This window comes from Setaria viridis, chromosome 2 (assembly GCF_005286985.2).
Source record: "Setaria viridis chromosome 2, Setaria_viridis_v4.0, whole genome shotgun sequence".
Lineage (NCBI taxonomy): Eukaryota > Viridiplantae > Streptophyta > Magnoliopsida > Poales > Poaceae > Setaria > Setaria viridis.
In genome coordinates, this window is record NC_048264.2 from 36,981,156 (window position 1) to 36,998,036 (window position 16,881).

General features: G+C 43.8%; 2 protein-coding genes across 3 annotated transcripts; one reads left to right on the plus strand and one right to left on the minus strand.

Annotated features, from left to right (window-relative positions):
* Positions 1 to 987: 987 nt before the first annotated feature.
* Positions 988 to 7,603, plus strand: LOC117842588 (uncharacterized). Of its 2 annotated transcripts, XM_034723068.2 has the most exons (15): positions 988 to 1,451; positions 2,302 to 2,435; positions 2,549 to 2,701; positions 2,783 to 2,894; positions 2,996 to 3,332; positions 3,526 to 3,739; positions 3,843 to 3,932; positions 4,140 to 4,395; positions 4,519 to 4,631; positions 5,299 to 5,397; positions 5,482 to 5,529; positions 5,605 to 5,715; positions 5,816 to 5,906; positions 5,998 to 6,104; positions 7,200 to 7,603. In XM_034723068.2, the coding sequence occupies exons 1-14, from the start codon at positions 1,196 to 1,198 to the stop codon at positions 6,102 to 6,104; spliced, it is 2,121 nt and encodes a 706-aa protein (XP_034578959.1). In that variant the 5' UTR covers positions 988 to 1,195; the 3' UTR covers positions 7,200 to 7,603. The 2 variants fall into 2 exon arrangements, with proteins under 2 accessions (XP_034578959.1, XP_034578963.1); XM_034723072.2 differs by lacking the exons at positions 988 to 1,451; positions 7,200 to 7,603 and having other exon boundaries at positions 2,309 to 2,448; positions 5,998 to 6,347.
* A 3,729-nt stretch (positions 7,604 to 11,332) lies between these two features.
* On the minus strand, positions 11,333 to 16,360 carry LOC117842590 (MYB-like transcription factor ODO1). The gene is made up of 2 exons (XM_034723073.2): positions 15,756 to 16,360; positions 11,333 to 12,484 (listed from the first exon to the last, which is right to left on the minus strand). Exons 1-2 carry the CDS (start codon positions 16,016 to 16,018, stop codon positions 11,911 to 11,913), a joined length of 837 nt encoding a protein of 278 aa, XP_034578964.1. The 5' UTR covers positions 16,019 to 16,360; the 3' UTR covers positions 11,333 to 11,910.
* Between the last annotated feature and the right edge of the window lie 521 nt (positions 16,361 to 16,881).

The following is a 16,881-nucleotide window of genomic DNA, read 5'->3' on the forward strand; positions in this document are numbered from 1 at the left end:
TTCTCAAATGATGATATCTTGTGTGGTAACATTGTAACAATGCTTCAATTCGGTATCCGAAGCTCGTAGCTGTCAGTAAGCTAAACTATTGAAAAATGAGTTCTACTCCGTTCGCCTAAATTTTTTTTATATGTGTTATCTCTCAATCACTTTCTGCCATCGTCGGATTTCGATTCAACGGTCAGGATCCACGCCCTCTTCAGTTGTATCCTTTCCCGTCGCACGCGGTCTTCGTCTTCCTCTCACCCGCTGCCAGCCCGGCCCCCCCGCCCCGCTAGCGCGGTCCCTGCACCGGCAAGGCCCACCGTTGACCCTCCACCTCTCACGGCTCTCCCTCCTCCTCCGCCGATGGTTGCTCGCTCCCGCCTCTGCCGCCGTCCTGCCCATCTCCGGCGGCGGGGCTACCGAATCTGCCGCCGCCGTCTCAACTGCTCCCGCGCTAACCCATCACTAGCGCTTGCCCCTGCCGTGTCCACCGCCCAGCCGGGGGTCCTTCGCCGCCCAGCTTCGGTGGCGTCCGCCGCCCCGAAGCCTCCTCTAGTCCGCAAACCACAGGTAACCCCACCCCCAACCCCAAACTCGGAAACCGAACCATTGCCGGAGCTGGGGGAGAACACCCAGAAAACGTGATCGAAAGAAACTTGAGCATTTCAGCTCTAGCAAATTAAAAACAAATGAGTTCTACTCCGTACAAGATTGATGCTACAAAACTGGGGCTCCTGCAATCTCGCATTTCATTTTGGCTCAATCCTGTGAATGCATTGCACTGAGTTGTTGCTCTCTGCACCAGGGTGATTTTCCCAAATCCAAGGAGATTAACCGTTTCCTGCAGATTTCAGGGTTCCAGTGAATTTACCAATGCCTGAATTTACCAGTGGTTCCAGGGACACAGATACGAACGTTTTCTTCGCCGCTATTCTTCTACGCGGCGCTAGCCCAGCGACCCTGACCTCGCTGTTCTGTCGCGCCTTTCCCCTGCGCTCTGCTGCGGTTGCTGGCTTGCTGCGGAAGCCCCACTGCTCCGGGCCACAGTGGCCGCTGCCCTCGGCCACAGAAAATTCACGACGCCTCCGAGCAGCCGCCCTCCGCCACAATTTCGCCATGGGCGCGCCCTAGCCCCGCCCTTCTTATCCCGCTGTTCCCCGCCTATGGCTTCTGCTGCTGCTGCCGCTGACGCCGCCGCGCTGCCGCTCCCATGGCTCTCCTCGCGCTCCGTCTCGGGCCGCTTCTCCCAGCCCCGCCCCACCGCCGTCGGGGCCTCCGGAACCGGTGCCAGGGCCGGATCGTCGCCTCCAATGCCACCACCCCCGTGAGGGACGGGGGCGCGGCCGCGGTGGTGTGGTTCAAGCATGATCTCCGCATCGACGACCACCCGGGCCTCACCGCCGCCGTCGCGGAGCCGCGGCGCCCCGTCGTGCCGCTCTACGTCTTCGACCGACGCATCCTCGCAGGTATGTTGCCAGTGCTTCCTTGCTGGTGTTGGTGCTACCCGTCCGATCCGTGTTGACTCTTGAGGAATGGGATTTGGGAATAGTGCGCGTGGCGTGATCGATGCAATGCCTTCGTGTTTGTGTGGTAGTTTGACCGACTGCTCGTCCGTGCTAGTACTTCTGTACCGTCTCTGGTGCGTCCAGCGTTGTGGCAGCTGGGCCTGGGGGTCTGATCGCTGAGCTGTTGCCACATTGGTGCCGAAGATGAAGTTGAACACTGAGCATTGTGTCTGCTGCTAACTCGAAATAATAAATCCGGATTGTTTGCGCCTCACTGCGGGACTCGTTAGTTGCCGCTTATTGTGCGCTTCCTGGTTTTTGGGAGGAGTATCCTCACCCAAATCAGGGCCATGAGTTACTGTCCAGATTGGGCCACAACTTAAGGCAGTAGCCAGTAGGACTGCATGCAACCTCACTCGTTTATTTCAGCGATGATTGGTCTAGATTTCCTGCTACAGTAGGATTGGTACAATGATTTGGCGCAGGATATTCGCACAGTTATTCGCTACTGTATTTTCTTTTGGGATTGGCTTGTGCTGTTGGATTTAGATTGATGGTTGGTAGTGCAATTGCTAAGTTGCAGTCGCACTACAGACTGCACAGGAACCGGATCCAGCTTTTATAGGACGTTTGAAACTCTTCTGTTTGCTGCTTTTCAAATAGTTAGGTTGGCAGAATAAGCATGGTGTTGTTAGTGACTTATTAGTCACCAGCCCTGCTTCTGCACTGTTAAAATTAGTAGTATTACTCATACCAGTTAGTAAAACACATTGACAGTAAGCATTTATATAATTTCCCCCATCACTCGCAGGTTATTCAGATAAAATGCTGGAACTGCTGCTATTTGCTCTGAAAGATCTTAAGATGGCATTGAAGTCCCAAGAGTCTGATCTGCTCATAGGCTTGGGAAATGCTGAAGATGTTGTGCTGAAGCTTGTGAATGAGGTCACTATGCAAGGTTTATGTTATGAATTAAGCTTAAGAGTTTGCACGTAGGTTCACATCTAGCTATCTAACATGTGTAATCTGTGGTTGCATGCACTGGTGGAACATAACAGGTACAAGCAGGTCTTATTTTTACAGAAGAGGAAGTTGAATATAGAGTGCGCAGTGTTCTGGTCAATGTTGAATCATCTTTATCTAATGGGTCATTCTCATGGGGAAGCCCTCCCAAGATAGTGGCTTGGAGTGCCCCATTGTATGGCTATAAGGTAGTTTAGTTACAGCCTCTCCTGTTATCCTCTAATAACTAAATGTGTACTTGCTGATAGCTGAAGTAATCGTCATATTAGAATTTGAAAGAAGTATCGACGTCACATGACCAATTTTTGAAGACAAAACTACCAGTGGCCACACCTCTTGCTGCCGCCACTTTGCCTGCTCTAAATTTGGAGTTAGACACAGGTGCACTTCAATTCTATTCGTTCTGTATTGTATGTTATTTTACTCATTTCTTTGAACATTGTGGTGGTTCCATTTAGTCACTATAACTATTTCCTATTCAGGTTTTCTACCCACCCTGGAAGAATTAAAAGGTTTCCTGAAAGACAGTAGAACACCAAAGGATAATTGGGTTCCTCTTAAGAACACGTCTGCACGATCTATTCTAAAAAAGACTCTCAGTCAAAGAAAGATCAAAAGTAACACTACATTAAGCACCAGCAATGGCGAAGACATAGAGGATTTCACCATGGATTCTGGTACATCAGGAAGGAGAATAATGAATTCAATGTTTGCATCAGAAAACTCACTTGAAGTTAGGGGTGGAACAGATATTACTTTGGATGCCTTGGCCGCCTACCTAAGATACCTGGAAGGCACAGGAAATGCTAGTTGGCAAGAGTATGTATGACCAACTAATTTTTTCCTTCAATCTAATTACAAATATTATATTATCCATACCCATGGTGTGCTTTCACTGGAAATGCTGCCAAGGTCAACACTTTATTTTCCATTTTATGCATGTAATGCAGTCACTGATATTATATTAATTCTTAGAGTTTTCATTGCTGATCTGATTTAACTCTATATCCAGGTTGCATGATAAATTACGCTTAGCTGAAACCAGAGATGGTGCCTCATTCTACACCTTGTTTGGCCCTGCAATTCAACTTGGAGTCATATCCAGGAGGAAAGCTTATAATGATACTATTCAATACGAGAAAGATCGCAATGCTGGTTTTCTATCACCATTTGGGTACTCAACACCTACAGTGAAAGCAGCAGTTGATGCTATATGTTCGATGGAGGTATTATTGTTTTACATCTTTTCTATCTTGTTTCCAATGCCATACCTTTGCTCCATACCAGAACTTTCTTTTGCCTGTAACAATCTATTTGTTTACATGGCAGTGGTATTGGCTCTTGGCATCGAAATCCCAAGTATCTGTCGGGGGAAATTATCCTATAAGAATTTGGAGATGGAAGGGTTATCTTGTACAGGTATTCTTCTTACTTTCCTGTGCTTATGCATCTAAATTTGTCTATGCACACAACTTTATTTATGTCGGCTGACGCAAAATGCAAATTCCTTATTTCGACCATTTTTTTACAGTATACTTTTCTGTGCTAAGTGTCCAAATTTATCTATGCACACAACTTTATTTATGTTGGTTTCCGCAAATTTGTTATTTCAACCCTTCTCTGCAGTACACCTTTGTTGGCAACGAAGGTCCAGCTGCTCTTCTTGTGCACGGCTTTGGAGCTTTCCTGGAGCATTTTCGTGACAATATAGACAACATTGCTGATATGGGCCAGCGTGTTTGGGCAATTACTCTTGTTGGGTTTGGGAAATCAGAGAAACCAAATGTCAACTATTCAGAACTTTTCTGGTCAGAGTTACTGAGAGACTTTATTATTGATGTTGTGAGGGAGCCTGTTCATCTTGTTGGCAACTCTATTGGAGGTACATGAATTATATTTTAAAATTACTATACAGATGATGGAACATTCATTTCTTGCACAGCACAATATTGGTGAAGTTATAACACAATCCTGATGAAGTCATTCCCATCCTCCAATATCTCAGGCTATATCTGTGCTATTGCTGCTGGTTTATGGCCTTCTCTTGCAAAGTCTCTGGTTCTTTTAAACACAGCTGGTTCAGTTGTTCCAAATTACTCCTTCGTCCCATTGAGTGAAGTAAGGCAACCAATCTTCTTCATCCTATTTATTGTTATGCTTTGTGATTTACTTCTTCTCTGCTGTATGATATTGACAATTCAGTCATACCATGGTTTTATTACAAAACCAAAAATCAATATTTTATGATATTAATTTGCTGAGCTAATAGATTTATGCATGTGGCTGTCTCATACATTTTCATGTCCCTGTTGGCTGCAAATGAGATAAAATTGTACCCTACGAATTGAATTTGTTGGCTGGTAATATTAATTATCTGTATTCATGAGCGTTTGTGAGCGCATCAACCTGAGCTTCAGCTAATCAGTTGTAGGGGGGGGTACTAGTACTCTAGACAGATTAACAATGTTTTTTACCAAATTAATCACTGTTGCTCCGTAGAAACTGCCAACAAAGGGGGGCCACGACCTTTTTGGTCTGCACTATCCTCCGCCCTATGGATACAAAACTGTAGAATCATTTGTAACACTGAAGTGAATCTAGGTGAGGCTTATATTTTGGTGGTCAAGACTCAAGATACATATGATGCTTGCCTTTAAAGAATCGTTCTCAGAAATGATCATTTGAAGTAGTAGAAAACACACAATCTCTGACATTGAACTCTTGTATCTGAAATATATTGTTGTTGCAAACTAAACTCAGTGCTAGTAAATGCAAACACCTGCAGGAAAAACAAACATCATGGCTTTCCAAGTTGCAGGCACAGCTTCTTTTGCTCTTCTTGAGATCAAGAGTAGAAGGCATTCTTAAAGAATATTATCCTACAGTACGTATACTATGAAGTCACTTTTATATTTTCTTTCAATTCAACAGTACCTTTCATTCCTGTGTAATACCATTTCATGTTTAGAGAACGGAACGGGTGGACAAGCCACTTGTGGACCAGATTATAAGAGCTGTATCCTCATATTGCACAGTATAGTTGGCATACATTTAACAGTCTTTAGAAAGTTTCCTTGACAAATAAATCCAGTCTTATGATCCTGGTGCTGCAACAGTTCTTGAGAGTGTATTCAACTTCAATCTTTCAATTCCTCTTAACTTCTTATTTGATTCTTTTGGAGGAAAAATATTAGTTATCCAGGTATGTACCTAATACCATGGACAAATTACACTATTGCCATTGGTGTTTGTTAATGTGTGGGAGGTTAATTTTATTTTTATTTGCTTTCTTTGAAACAAAGGGTATGAAAGATCCCCTTACAAAATCTGAGGCATTTGTTACCATGCTCCGAGAGCATTGCAGCAAGGTTCAAATCAGAGAGTTGAACGCAGGTACCCCCCTCAATCCTAATGTTTTTGCTGATTTCCTTTTAAAGAGTTTTGCAGTTCATTATATTTATCTTTTCATGGTGAATTTAAACAGGTCATGCTCCACATGATGAAGTTCCAGATGAAGTAAATACCTTACTGTTTGAATGGATGAAACAGATTGAAGTAAAACCAGCCCTGGAGAAGACCAAGGCAATATAGGTAACATTTAGAATTCTGGAAGTAAAACCAGCCCTGGTGAATCCATTGGCTGATTGTTTAACATGACCTTCGGAAGCACTTTGGTAACACCTTTTATCAGTGTCCTGCTAGCAATTATTTAAGTGAACCTGTACATAACTGTGTATGTATACCACTTTTGACTTTTAAGCTTTGCCATCTGGCAGTTAATATTGAGATGAAACATACATGCGATCAAAAGAAGAAATAAAAAATGTTTGTGCATGTTTCTGGGTAAGTTAGCAGATGTGAGATGCAATTTACCGTTGCGGAGAACTTGATATGATTCTTACTTAGGGCCAGTTTGGATAGATGACTAGAGCCAATCTCTATCGATTGGGAAGGAAGATTGGGTCTGGTCCCCTTAATAGTTTGACCCCATTGTGCCAATAATGTTTAATCATGCTACTTTTGTACTTGCATTCGATGTACTAAACTTGTTTTATTGGGACAGCATAGCATCACACAATTAATTATTGTCTTATGCCAATTGGTGCTTTCTCTTGTCCTTTATGTGCAAATTTCTTAAGAGAAGCTAACTGTAATCACCTCATCCAACTATTCTCCTGCAAGGTGAGTTGTTGGAGCTTTTATTGGAGTGCATTAGTACTCATTTGTTGCAGTACTGAATAAGATGGAAGCCCTAACCCTCCATATTTGGTCTTGGTTCAAAGTTCAAACCTGGAACCAAAGCAAGTGGATGCCTGGATCCACATAAGACTTGAGCAAAACTTCTGCATCAGCACATGCGATATGTTTGATGCAAAATATTACAAGTGACATGTTTTAGTTCCCACTATCCAAGTTGGTCGTGTTAATCAGAAGACACTGGATTGCATGTAGAGAAACCAGTTTGGTGTCGAAGTTTGGCAATGCTCCCTTCCTCGCTTGCATTATCTTTTTCTTTTTTGTGTGAAATTACAGGTCCATTCTCAACTCTTGTGGGACTAGCAGCTCATGCGTTTCATTTTGGATCTAGGTCCAATGATGTTTTGATATGTTCTTTAATGATCGAAGCCTTCGCATGGTATATTTTTACTCCGTCTTCCGTACTGAACTATCCTTGTTTGTACCAAGGCATCTTTCTCGGCACTGGAGCTGGTGGTTTCATCATCCTGAGTATGCATTACATCAGTTCGGCAACTTCAGCACCATTCAACGCGATCTGCCACCAATCACCGGTGTCTCCATCCTTTTGCAAGGTCATGAAACGGCACTGTCACTTTGGTCACCTTCTTCAGCAAAAAGAACTCGAGCATTACCGCTCCGGGACAACGACCCGCCACACTGTTCTCCGGTGATGTCACCTCATGACAGGCATGCATCACAATTGCCGTCACTGTTTTTTCCCCACCCTTTTGCTTTGCTGCCCAATATTCAGTGGCTTTCATGGAGCAAAGCAGCAGTGCTTACACCAGTCATAAGCCCTGGTATGTATGATTATATGCTGCCTCATTTCGCAATACTTTATTTGGTGGCCATCTGAAAAATCTTTGGGAGCGCAGAGACACCATCAACGAGGCCATAAAACAAAGCTCTGATTGGGATCACCCAACCAACCCACCTTATCTATTCAGCAAGCTTTCGCCAGGGCCCTTGTCCTGGTTTTCACCAAATCTGACGGTGACGCTCCCAGTCCATGGCCTCCTCCAAAGGATGTCAAGTTGCAGGTGACCATGTCATCTCAACAAGCTAACGATAGGCCCTGAGATCACTTGCACTCGCCCATGGCCACTACTTGGAGGGCCAGTACTCCTGCCTCCCCCCGTCTTGCTCGCTCTACAAGCCTCCTCGGAATTGTTAATGATTCAGTTGCTGTCACCCGTGTCCCGTTGGTCCAATCAGTCCGGGATGTTACAGGATATAGCTCATGCGCCACCAGCTGCTGCGCCCTTGCCCCTGTCTGCCTCAAGCCATGTGCGCCCTCGTGCTGCTGGATTTCTTGGCGAGTTCTTACGCTAGCGCCTCGCGTACCGACGTGTGTAGGCGCAGATTGGGCGAATAAATCCGGGCAAATGCGCTGCCGGATTGTGAAACTTCTGGAGCTCTTCCGCGATACACACTACTATATTAGGGCAGACCTTTAAAAGAAAGAAAGAAAAAGGAAAAACTGAAGCTGATGTTTCAGAAAAATTCAAACAGCAACTGAGCTCGATTCCAAAGGCTACGGTTAGAACACGGGAATTTTTCGCATACTCCATGTGGTCAAACAATTTTGTATGAAACTCTCACATCCCAATTCCTAAAGATATAGGCCCTAAATCCGGAGTTCAGGACACATGCCAATATAATATGCCGTTTTGGTACGAGTATTCGTAGCTACTATGTTGGCTTGAGCAAAAGATACAGGTAAGTAGGTAGGCCAAAGATCAGTATATATCTCAGATTGTGATTCTGTGGCCTTGTTTGGGAGGAGGGGCTAAAATTTAGCCTTGGGCTAAACTTTAGCCCTCTCAAATGTTGAGGCTAAAGTTTAGCCCTTAGGGTGTTTGGGTAAGGGGCTAAAATTTAGTACTTATGTTGACAAAAGACCTATTTACCCATGTTGGAGGAGTGAGAGGGAGGAGAGAGAGAGGGGCAAGGGGAGGAATTTTGAAGGAGGGGGACCACTTTTAGCACTTTTAGTCCATTTTAGCACCTCTTGAGAGGCTAATGGATTATGGGGGGCTAAAATTTAGCCCCTCCATTTTAGCCTAGGTGTTTGGGAGGAGGAGAGGCTAAAAGTGACTAAAATGGGGGTGCTAAAATTTAGCACCCCCTCCCAAACACCCCTGTGTCTGATTAGTGTTACTTATTACAAGAGGTTAAAAGGAGTGTCGCTTGCGAAGTTGGTATATGGGGAGACTGTTGCTGTTTGTCCTTTGATGATGATGTAGAAGAATGATGCCGCCTAGCTTTGGTATCTTTGTCACGGAAGGGAAACGCACGAAAGCGTAGGTAGGCCATATGACCGCTGAATGTTCAGCAGTTGAAAGTGGCATTTGGTTAGAAAATTGACTAGACGTGTACAACCTGGTGTGTAGGTCAAGGTGCTTGCCGTTCCTCATCATCTACTAATATGCATAAGGAAAAATGTAATTTTAACCCACTTTATTCCATGCTGCCGCATCATTATATTCAGGTGGTTTCCTCTTTCCTGAGTTAAGTAAGAACTCAATTCAGAAAATAAATGGGATATGGACGTGTGGTGAAGTTTTTTTTACTCTAGCAGTTGTTACTATCGCAATGATATGGTAGAGCTCACAAGTCTCACCACCTCCTAGTCCTCTGTTTTGCTTCAAATCAAATAAACATATTTTTGTGAACTGCGTGTGACATGTCTGTATATACCTGTTAGTTAACTGAGACACTCCATTCATATTAAAACAATTAACAAATGGTAGGGAAGATTTGTTGCTTGAAGCCACAACACTCAAGGAAGACACCGACTGACTGACTTAGATGTTTCTTTCTCGAGAACCATCTTACAATCATCAGCAGAACGAGTAATTGCTTCCATTGCCTACTGAAAAGAATGTACGTGTGCCTTGGGTGGTTAAATAATTAATTGCTTGTATCTCGAAAATATTTTCATCCTTCTCACTGGATCAAGCTGCTATAGGAGTAGCAGAAACGAAATTTGCATCGCTTGCACACGTCTATATTAATTACTTGGCATGAATCGAAATCCACGTATCACATATGCATATTAAGACATAGCAGAAACCATAAAGAAGAACACTATCTATCTATGTTGCTAACCACTGAACGTGCAGCATGCATTTTTTCCTTGCATGCAATGGCTTGTAGACCGCTCAGTTTCACACGACACGTCGATTTGCTGCATATGCACGTATTGGCGACATACTCCCTCCGTATAGGAAAAGGAAATCGTTTTGGACAGCGACACGGTCTCCAAAACATTACTTTGACTCCTTATTTTTATAAAAATATTTATCCAAAAGTGATATATGTATATTTTTATAAAAGTATTTTTCAAGACAAATCTATTTATATGGCTTTTACATTTCCAAACTCAACAACTTAAAAGTTATTCATGATTTATATTCCTAATGTTTGACTCAAACCTTATCCAAAACGACTTCCTTTTCCTATACGGAGGGAGTACGTGGATTACATTTGAGCATTCAATTATATAATTTTTTTTCATTTTACCTGTTCCTTAAAAAGAAGGTTAAGGCGCTAATCGGATGGGATCATTTGAACTGCGAGTTTAACTCGAATGGGTTTTCATTTGGTGGTTGCTAAGCAGTAAGCACCATAGCTGACAGGGAGACAGTGGACCAAGCTCAAAGAAAAAAATCTGCGTCAGTTGGTCTAGCTATCCATCGCTGTTTCCATCAACTGAAATAATACTTGTATGAATTTCTGGCTCTGCCGCCACTGCCCATTGACGTATGCTGCTAACCTGCATTGTTATGATGATCAGCACCCTAGCTCAGCCGTTTTCTGGAGTTGGTCACTGGAGTCTGCCACCAAATTTTTTAAAATACCCATATTATTACCGGCATAATACGTAGCCAAACCTGCAACTTTGATTAGTCCATAGTCAAGGTGAAGCTTAGCTAGCTAGGTTGGATACATTATACACAAATGGGTCTAATCTATCGACTCTAGAAGGGTTCACCTCATTGTCATGAGTCTCGTCTCCTATCTTTTCAGTTCTTTTTGACCTCCCCGGTAAAAATCCATCGCATCTCCGTGACTTTTTACGTTTCACGTCGGGGCGCATCTTTAAATTCATTTTCTTTCCTTTTCGTACGTTTACCCCCTTTCTTTTTTCTGCCGTTGCCCTTTAAATTGTCAAGACTCCTCGAGTAAAAAACGGCGTCTTCATCAACTAGTTCCATGTATACAAGCAACTTTAATTATCTTACCAAACTCAACTACTGCACCGTTGAACTTATGAATAGCTACCTACTCAACCGTTAACACTTAACACTATCTCAACCTAAGAAAACATATAGACTAACTACGGACCAAGAATCTCACCAACTATGAAAAGCAATAAATCCTAAGTGCATTTAAATCTTTGATCACTAACACTTAAGTAAAACACCACATGTGAATGCAATTTGCACATAATTAAGAATGCCTTTCAGTTACAAGGTGCAACTTAACAATACACCAATGTATAACCAAATCTACGCTACCTACTCGCACATCTTGATGATACATGCAAACTAAAGATATCAACACCATCCACAACATAAACGATCTCAACTGCTCTTCTTCGAGAAGGACCACATGTTTGCTCACTAATTAGTAATTCATGCATTTTGCACACGTACAATGCAAGAATGCCTAGCTAGGTGCAACTTAACAATACATACGTACACCAGAATATAAACTACACCACCTAATCACCCACCCATTTTGTATATTGCAAGCATGTATACAACAGCAAGAAGTTCTACAATAACCTCTCTTTGAGAAGAAACACCTTTCAAGTAACACAAACCCCTTAACCCCAAAGGGATAAAAAGCAACATATATATATAGCTAATTCTACACACCTCTCTCTACTACCCCCTCAAATAATGCATCCCAGCCGTTGGTTGGATCGATCAAGGAGAGCAAGAACTCTTGACCACGCACCCTACGATCTGGTCATTTCACCTTTCACAACCTCGATATATGCATGTTTCTTTATTACGTATCTACTCTCTCTGTCCCTTTTTATCTGTCTCTAGAAAACCCGCTTCCCGAGCGACAAATAATAAGAGACGGAGGGAGTACACTGGTAGCAACACAAGCTGATGTCACCATCTTCACCTGCTGCAGCTAGCTAGAACTTTGCTCCGTTTGAGCTGTTGATCATGTAGCCATCGACGACCAAGCTCGAGTCCCCCAATCCAAAATCTTGGTAGTCGAGCAGCCAGTCGGTCGCGCCGTCCCACGGCAACTCCGGGCCGGCGGCGATGCTGCTGAACTCGTCCACGTCGACGCTGCCGGCGGTGAAGTCGAGCCACGGCTCGTCGCCGGTGGGCGGGTCCTCTTCCAGGAGCCACTTCACCAGCGGGTCCTGGTCGTGGCTGCCGCCGCTGCTGCTGCTGCTTCCGCCGGTGCTGACAGTGTTCGTGCTCGATTCCGTCGGGCTGAAACCGTCGGCTGCCAACACGTCCCTGACGACGTCGCTCGCCGGGCTCTGCTGCTTGGTCGCCTCGTCGGACTTGCTTGTTGAGTCAGCGGTGACGACGGAATGCGAGGTTGTGGCCGGGCTGCTGGTCTTCCGGTCGAGGGGCTCGTGCGTGACCGGATCGATGCCCATCTTGATCAGCTTCTTCTTGATGTGGGTGTTCCAGTGGTTCTTGATCTCGTTGTCAGTCCTGCCCGGTAGCTTGGCAGCAATCTTCGACCATCTGCAAACGAACACGCATAGGAGCAGGAAAAAAAAATTAGTACTACTATACTACTAAGTGTGAGATAATGTAGGTAATGGTAATCTCAAAGATACATGCACATACCATGAATGAATGCATGCATGCCTAATAAGAATGAGAACTAACCGATCGAGTATGCTAACGTGTTGCTAAACTGAAAAAGGAAAGTATGCAAATTCAAAGTAATTAAAGATCATCTAGCTAGTGGCGGTTTAACTAAGTAAACATTATTGGAGCTTTTGCTTTTGAAAACATTTTTCCTAAAAAATACCATTAACCAATATATGTGCCAATCGTTTTCACGAGCAGCACAGAATTATTTAATCATGGAAATCTGAGGGAGGTATCAGTGTGTGATATCGACCTGCGGCCTCCACGTGATTTTCTACCTAAAGTTTCCTATATTCGCATGCTTTACACTGCTGTGGAAATTAAATTGCAATAATGGTGAATCATCACTTGCACACACAGATGATTTTGCTTTAAAAGAATATTCTCTGGCCTGAAGAAGTGCGATATGAAAGGTCACAATCTATCTTTCTCTCATCGGTTTCTTTAAGCTATGTGACTGTGAGGAAGAAGCAGCCTTTACAGAGTGACAAAACAACAAAGTGGTTGGTACGTAGAGTGACCTTTACAAGAAAAAAAACACTTCTAGCTCCTTCCATTTTCCAAAGAGACAAATGGACCTAAGTGCGATTCTTTTGCGATTTCTGAATCCAACGTGTAGGGTTTATTAGCCACACAAGTCAATGTAGTGGCCAGTGCTCTAGGTTACACATCAAGAAAGTGATCCAGGAAATCTATATGTCCATTGGTGAATTCTCAATGGCTATGGCTCAGCCATATAAGCAAGTTGACAAATTGCCTACATATATGTGCCGGCCATGCGGACCTAGGCTGCATATTATGCTTTTATTACTTTCCTATTTATACATCATAGCGAAGCACTGAAAAAAACACTTCAGTTCATAGAACTCTAATGGATTTTTGTGTAAACGTGATGAACCCTACTATAAACTATTTGATCAAATGTGTGTGTGTGTGTGTATGCTATCAGATGTTCCATTAGTAGCAATAATTTAGGTCATGGATCTAACATATATGATTTAATTAAATACCATGTTAATTGGCTGAATCACTAAAAGATTTTGTATTTAAACTAAACTTTGAGTTTTCACATAATTGATGAACTTTTAGAAAAATATATGAAATCTTTGAAATGAACCCTTACAAAGTGTACCAACTATGTGCAAGAACTCATCGCAAAAATATTGAAACAATACCATTAAACCGAAGGATGATGAACCATCAGTCCAGCACGAAATGAAAATTTAAAACCACCATTTCCGCAATTCCAATGTACAAATTAATATGTGAAAAATTATTTTAACTGCTACAAGGTTCAGGTCACTTTAAGGAAAAGTATATTAGGGGCTATATTCTAGATTTTGAATTATGAAGTTCTATCTGTGCATTAATGCACTACCTGCATGCACCACCCATCCATTTCTGCGTCTACAACTTTTCAAGATATATATCTACATCAGTTGGTACACGATAGTGATTGGGGACATTGATTCATCTTTACAAAAAGTAAAAAACTATACACTTCATACATGACCATAGTACCATACCATGATACCAAGGACCACAAAGAAACATGTTCACACCGCGCTAATCTCTATTAAGGAGCTAATGTCATGTGATGTCTCATGTTTCCTCGTACGATGGCAATAGATCACCAACATCCATGTCATGCTTCTATGCAGAGAGCTTCTTGCTTTTTTTCAAGATAAAATCATGGAACCTTTTTAGAGCACCATATATGTATATAGTTTGACACAACTACTGCAATTAATAATCCAACAATTTCTAGACTCCTAGCTACAAAAATAATCTCGTCCTTACTTTGTGAGCATAGATGAAACACACTCACATGGGCTATTCCCTTCACAAAGGGATTCAATACATGTTTTGCAAAAACTATACAGCACTAAGGAGTATACTAGGGTAAAGATGCAGTAAATTTGTGATGCAAAACAAAACTCTGAAAGTATAGTTAATCAATATTAATCATCCATTAATTTTCCAAAACTAAAGGGCCTAAAGTATTATCACCAGTTTTGCAGGAGAGTTCAAAGCATGTTGTTAGTGACAATATTACATGGTCATATGCATGCAACTCCTCTTTTGTATGTTATTATATATTATTGTCTAAAAGCCTGAAGTTGAGGATAAATCAAATAATGTGTATATAGGAGCAAATTAAATAAAGCTGTAAATTATTCATTAGGAAGCGTCCAAGTTGAAAAATCTCACCTCTTCGTACTACTAATAATTATGCATGCTTAATTTTGTCTCGTCAAAGAGCATCCAACCGGTTGTAGCCTATGTTTCACGCTTTGACAGAGATATCTGAATTTGTGTGATCGATATGCTTGGAAAAATTCCTGTCCTGGTTTTACCAATCAATGGACAGTAGTTCTCCTGCCAATCGAGAGTGTTGACAAGCAACTTGCTTACGTGCAAAGAGTCCACGAGGGTTTCAGTTATTTCTTCGCAAATGATAGGTGACATGCATGTGTACTACTGGTCCCGGTCCTTGGTCAATAATCGATTTAGCTAGTTTACTTTGTTGTTCGGCGTCCACCAACGACGCGCGCGCACAAACGGCCAAAGCAAATCTAACCTTGCGTTTGCGTGCGTAGCATGCGGTAGTTGTCGTCGTACGTGATGAAGGAAAAGCTGCCTCTTTGACCTACGTATATACAGTACATGTACGTATGCCTTACATATGATACATCATGTCATGCGCATGTCATTTTGCCAGCTGTATTGTGCTCATCACGTGTGTTGTCTGGCGTGGTTTGCAATCGATCACATATACTACTTCTGTTTTTAAATACAGTATATATAATAATGTTTAGAACAACCAACTTAGTTTAAAAATGAATTAACTTGCTTATAGTAAACATCATATATTTAAAAACAGGGGGAGTGTATATCAATACGCGGGATGAAGTGATATACTACCGAGACAGATATTGTATGTGTTCCCCGTACCTAGCGTGATTATCATACGATACGGTGCACAGCCAAATTAATTCGTACGGTGAATATGAATTCTTCCGTAGCGATGGCACCATGCACACGCATAGAGATTAGAGAGACCGAGAGATCAGACGAATGCATATGCATGCCGTGACGATATATGATGGGCGGATGGATGCATATCGACCACGCGCACCTGTTGCCGAGCTTGGCGTGGAGGTCGATGACGACCTGCTCCTCGGCGTCCGTGAGGAGGCCGCGCTTGAGGTCGGGGCGGAGGTAGTTGGTCCAGCGCAGGCGGCAGCTCTTGCCGCAGCGCAGCAGCCCGGCCAGCTTCGGCACCGCGCGCCAGCAGCAATGGCCGTTGCTCAGGATGAAGTTGATCAGCTTCCGGTCCTCCTCCGCCGTCCACGGCCCCCGCTTCACCCCCAGCTTGTCGCAGCACGGCTGCCGCCCCATACCCGAGAAGCCCAAATTTATATATATACTTCGCCGCGCGCCGCCGGCTACCCGGCCGTCGTCGTCGGAGCAGCTCGCTCCGAGCTAGGCTAGCTACCCGCCGCGCACGGGCGAGAGAGCGAGCGAGCTCACGGCGAGGTCCTGTTAAAAAGGCCTCAGCGCGCGAGCGAGGCCGGCTACCAACAACCTTGTGCTCGACAACCGAGCGATCGCGGTCGCGGCCTTGCCGGGGCAGCAGCAGGCCCAGGTGGTAGACGACGGGCTAACCAAGCATCGGAGGGGAAGGGCCCGAGTGACAGGTGCCTGGCAACTGCTGCAACGAGGGAGGGGGAGAGCGTGCGTGCGTGCGGGGGGTGCTTTTATAGTTCCCTTGTCGAAGCCTGCTGCCCGTTCCTTTTATCTGTTGGCGACGGCGACGGAGCACAAGTGCAGAGAGGAAAGAAGAGGGGGGCAGGGCCGTGCCCACAAGAGGGGGGGGCCTAGGGCTAGTACTTCTTGCTTGGCCTCGCTGATCACTAGCTCCTACCTGCCCTTGCGCTGGACAGGTAATACTAACAAACTCTTGGAACTTTGGACTCATTAGATGGTAACTTAGCCTTTGGATCAAGCATTAAAAGACGCCACCAACGTTTTCCAAGCACGTCATGAATAGCCTCGCGACTTTTAAATCATGCTTGTGCGTGCTTGTGGAAGAGACATGAAACACACGCCTGTTTTGAATGAATACCGGCAAATTCCATAAGCAGCAGTCCAATTCACATATCGGTTGGGAGAGAAAAAAAACAGGTCGCATTCTGAATGAAGATTCAGACAGATACGAATCGCTAAGCGACTGTTGCACATGGATGGCCTCTATGGAACGC